Source organism: Mandrillus leucophaeus, unplaced genomic scaffold (genome assembly GCF_000951045.1).
Source record: "Mandrillus leucophaeus isolate KB7577 unplaced genomic scaffold, Mleu.le_1.0 Scaffold56, whole genome shotgun sequence".
NCBI lineage: Eukaryota > Metazoa > Chordata > Mammalia > Primates > Cercopithecidae > Mandrillus > Mandrillus leucophaeus.
Window position 1 is genome coordinate 6,991,782 of NW_012106030.1, and position 4,631 is coordinate 6,996,412.

Here is a 4,631-nt window from a genome sequence, read left to right on the forward strand (position 1 = left end):
AGCTGAGAACACAGGCATGTGTCACACACCAGGCTAATTTTTTTCCTTTTTGTAAAGACAGGGTCTCCCTATATTGACCATACTTGTCTTGAACTCTTGGGTTCCAGCAATCCTTGGCCTCCCAAAGTGGCCTCCCAAAGTGTTGGGATTACAGGCATGAGCCACCGTACCTACTCACAGCATATAATTTTTCCTCTGAGCTTTGAGGAAAGAATGAATGCCTTGCACATGACAAGAAGCAGCCCTACTTTCTCTGTAGCTCTGCCTCAAAGGGAACAAGTCCCATCACTTCCCTGACCAGGCCCTGGCATCATGGGAACAATCCCATTCTCTGGCCTGGAGCATTCTATAATGCTGGCCACATGCAGAAACATTACAAGCAAAACAATGCCAATTGCTACGGGCACAGAGTTGGAGAGAAGTATTTCCAAATATTCGAGAAGATGCTGGGGTGGGTCGAATGGGACAAATTCTGCAAGTAAGAAGCACTAAATGTCCTCCATCCAGTTAGGTGACACTCCGTGCTGATTTCTTAGTGCAAGGTAGAAAGGGCCTTGCAGGGATCTGTCTCTGACACTCAAGATGGCACAAAAGCACACGGGAAAACGTCTTTCAGTCTTTTAAATCACAGTTGTCTCATTCACCCTCAGTGATCTCCGTCCAAGAGGCAGCACCATTTAGTTTCTGATGGTCAAGATGTTTAGCATCCTAGGAATGTGAAGGAGGGAGAAAAGAGAAAGCTTTGTCCAGCTGATGCTTTAATTCTGGCTGGATACAAAGCCATTTGCCCCAGACCTAAACACACTCACTAGTGACGTTTTCAGCAGTCTCAGGGGGAGAGAGGGAGTCGGTCTGGACTTCACCTACTTCTAGGGTCTTTTTTCCTAAGCAAAGTGTCTGCACAATTTGATCTTGTACAGTATGGATGTGTTTAAATATTGGTCATGACAAAGAAAGGGGCAGTTGAGGATTTTAGTAGCAGGACAATTTTAGAACAAGAGCAGACTGAAATAATACTCTGGAAAGAAGTCTCTGGTCACCAGTTTTTAATAATGCCTAGTGTTTCCCGAGGACTGAGCTACTTAGCAGCACCCTAGATGCCTGGAATGGGAGCTGCTATCACTACTGGATTTCTCTAAGGAATTCACTTTAGATGGCATCAATTTGTGTCTTAGCTCTTTGAAATGAATACCTTTTGCCCACAAAGCAAAGCTGGTCAACTGTGCAGAAAAGATAGGTGCTTAGTGGAATACCAGACAAGCAGCCTGCATGTACAAACCCTGAGCTGATGGTTTTGAACTGATACTTTACAGAAAGTAGATCCAGAGTGCCCTTCTGTTTCTCGGAGGCTATGCCATCAACTGAACTGTCATGAGCATTTGAGGACCTGGAGAGTCAGAGCCTGAATTATCATCTGCCTTAGGCACAAATCTCCTCCAGAGTTAGTTCAGCAAGACTGAGGAGAGAAGGATAAGATGGTCAAAAAGCCTTGGAAATGCAGTTTCAGATGCCACTGGGCATGTATAAACAATCATCATACTCTTTTTTTCTTTCTTTTTTGAGACAGGATCTCACTTTTTCGCCCAGGCTGGAGTGCAGTGGCATGATCTCGGCTCACTACAACCTCTGCTTCCTTGGCTCAAGCGATTCTTCCACCTCAGCCTCCCGAGTAGCTGGGACTACAGGTGTGTGCCACCACGCCCAGCTAATTTTTGTATTTTTTGTAGAGAAGGGATTTTGTCATGTTGCCCGGACTGGTCTCTAACTCCTGGGCTCAAGTCATCTACCCGCCTTGGCCTCCCAACATGCTGGAATTACAGGCATGAGCCACCATGCTCAGCCAGGAAAACAGTCTTAGAAAGGGATGCAACAGCCTTCTGTGGGTTGGTTCTCGGCTTGCCCCTGCAATCTTACTTTCAAGCCTTTTTAGAGACCAGGTTCCCCAACCAACTGCTCTTTTAAGAAAAAGGATCTGAGTTCTCTTTTCTTTTATACAACAATATAAATCAGAGCAGCAAAGAATACAAGAAGTGGCAGTGAGATTTGGGACAACAATTCAAATCTGTCTTCTTGTGCAGTGTTTTTTAAAAAATTAATCTGTATGCAGGTCGAGACAGATACATTCTGATGCAGCAATAATGATCTCATTATCAGGACCTCCCGCCTGTGAGGAAATCATCCTTCTCATCTTACCCTCCCACCTGCACCCTGGGCTGTCTGATCCCCATGGATTGAGGGTATCTCTGGAGAGTCTATGGATTCCCCGCTCTAGAGTAGAACGGATGATTATTTTGCTGATGATTAATCTGAGATTCTGACTTGGTTATTTGGACCAATTGTGAGAACAGGCAGTCTCCTCCAGTAGGCAGTGGCTCATGGCTCTCACAATGGAACTGGATTACTCTGACTCCAATCAGGGAAAGGGCTCCCTGCTTTCCCCACCCCCTGAGAGGGATCCTATCCAGTAACGCCTGTGAGACTGTAATCATCAAAGTGCCACTATTTCACATATGGGATTAGAATGATTCACTTGGGGACTGGGGGAATTTCAACATTCTCTAGAGCTCTTTGTTTAAATCCTAATCAATTTAGATAAGTTGATCTGTTGTCAGGAAAATAAAACTTAATATGTACTACTGGCATATTAGTGCCATTTAAAATGATGATGACCTATTAATCCTACGATTAGACAAGAATTTTTTTTTTTTTTTTTTTGACGGAGTCTTGCTCTGTCACCCAGGCTGGAGTGCAGTGGCGCGATATCTGCTCACTGCAAGCTCCGCCTCCTGGGTTCATGCCATTCTCCTGCCTCAGCCTCCCAAGTAGCTGGGACTACAGGCACCCGCCACCACGCCCAGCTAATTTTTTGTGTTTTTAGTAGAGGCAGGGTTTCGTGTTAGCCAGGATGTTCTCCATCTCCTGACCTCGTGATCTGCCCTCCTAGGCCTCCCAAAGTGCTGGGATTACAGGCGTGAGCCACCGCGCCCAGCCTGGACAGGACTTTTTTTTAAATGATACCTCATCTTAAACAGAATGTTGGCTTAGGACACTTCTCTCCAAACCTAATCCAATTTCTCTGAAAAGGTACTTACTTTTAGAATATCATCCAAATGCATGACTTCTTGGTTCAGATCCTGAAACTCTTTATACTGCTCTTTATGTGGTTCTAATGCAAGGAAAAGCCCATTAAAAGCATCCTCTAAGCTTCCATCTAGAAAGGATCTGCAGCCTTCGGATTCTCCCCCGACAGAGCCCTCTGAGAGCACCCTGTCTGTGGCCACTGGCACCTCTGCAGATGTGAGCCTCTTGACCAGCTGCTTCGTGATGTTTCCTTCCAAAGTGTCCAGTTCCACAGGCTTGAGCTCAGAGGCCTCCTCGGACTCTTGCAGAAGTGCCTCTGCAACATCATTCTCAAGGAACAGGTGCTCAGCCCCAGCACCTGAGGACTGTCGGCGGCAAGCCTCAGATGGGGCCGAGGCAGGTTTCCTGGGCTTCTCGGGGTCTTCCTCCTTCAGGTGTGATTTTGGCTCTTGGCCTTCTCCCAAGGAGTTCCTGGAAGATGCTGAGCTGGTGTCATCCAAACCCTCATTCTGGGAGGCCAGGCTGCTGTGGTGAAACTCCGCAGGGGTGATGGTAATTTCTGGATTTGTTGAGTTGGAAGGGGAGCCTGTTGAGTGGGAGGCGAGGGCGCAGTCCCCGTTGGGTAGGTCACTGAAGCTGAGCGACAGTGGCATTTTCTCCTCGGCTGCCTTTCCATTTTCAAAGATGTCATCAGGTAGATTCGACTGTAGATAAAAGATACCTCATTATTATTTTCAATACAAATGACGCATTTGGCTTGGCATGGTTTATTTCCAGACAGAGTGTAAGACAATTACAATGAAAATACCCAGAACTTTCAGAATATTAGCATTTTATTTGTTGATGCCTGTGTGTGTGTGTGTGTGTGTGTGTGTATGTGTGTATGTCTGTGTGGCTGGCAAAAGAAAACAGACCATCAAGAACTGTTTCTATTGTTGAATCTAGGTGAAAGTTCATGCCAATCGTCTCAACGTTTGACATTTTTCAAAAGAAAATGTTGCATGGGGGGAGGGGGCTTGTTTTCTGAATTCCAAGAGCTCATAATATTTGGCAGCCATAGTTATGAATAACATTACCAATTCCTTTTTCTATTTAGGCAACTATCTTAAAAAACTTTCCAACGTCCATGCAATTTATTTCCAAAGATGTGATGTTTTGTTCTGCTTCAATTCTCAAAAATTATTCCTTTGAAAATCTCTACCCACAAATCCCAAGCTCTGGAAAATGTTTTATTAATTTAGTAACCATGCCATAAATAATTCAAGGCCAGCCATACATTTGCATAACTTCTCTAGAAATAAGAGGAAAAGACCAATAAATGGAACATCAATCTTGCAGGAGGTACACCCCAGGGCTCTCAGGCTGCCTAGAAACACCGAGTCATCTGTCAAGCAGACGCGGGTGGTGTCACAGGTTCGCCCTGTGCTTCATGAAGCAGAACTCTGAAGACAGAGGTCAGAAATATCCAGGTAACCAAGATCATTCATTTATTCAGGCATTTCCATTTCTAAGTCAGCTCTCCTTGTGCTGTGGTCTGTGTATAATGCCTA

General features: G+C 45.2%; 1 protein-coding gene across 6 annotated transcripts in view; it reads right to left on the reverse strand.

Annotated features, from left to right (window-relative positions):
• Positions 1-4,631, reverse strand: part of FAM65B (family with sequence similarity 65, member B) — a 287,827-nt gene that overhangs the window by 30,591 nt on the left and 252,605 nt on the right. For 4 of the 6 annotated variants that reach the window (XM_011998193.1, XM_011998195.1, XM_011998198.1 and 1 more), the window contains one exon: positions 3,093-3,785. In XM_011998193.1, the coding sequence (XP_011853583.1) occupies positions 3,093-3,785 (693 nt within the window). Of the gene's footprint in view, positions 709-3,092; positions 3,786-4,631 lie in introns of all 6 variants that reach the window. The other 2 variants (XM_011998194.1, XM_011998196.1) reach the window with 1 other exon arrangement.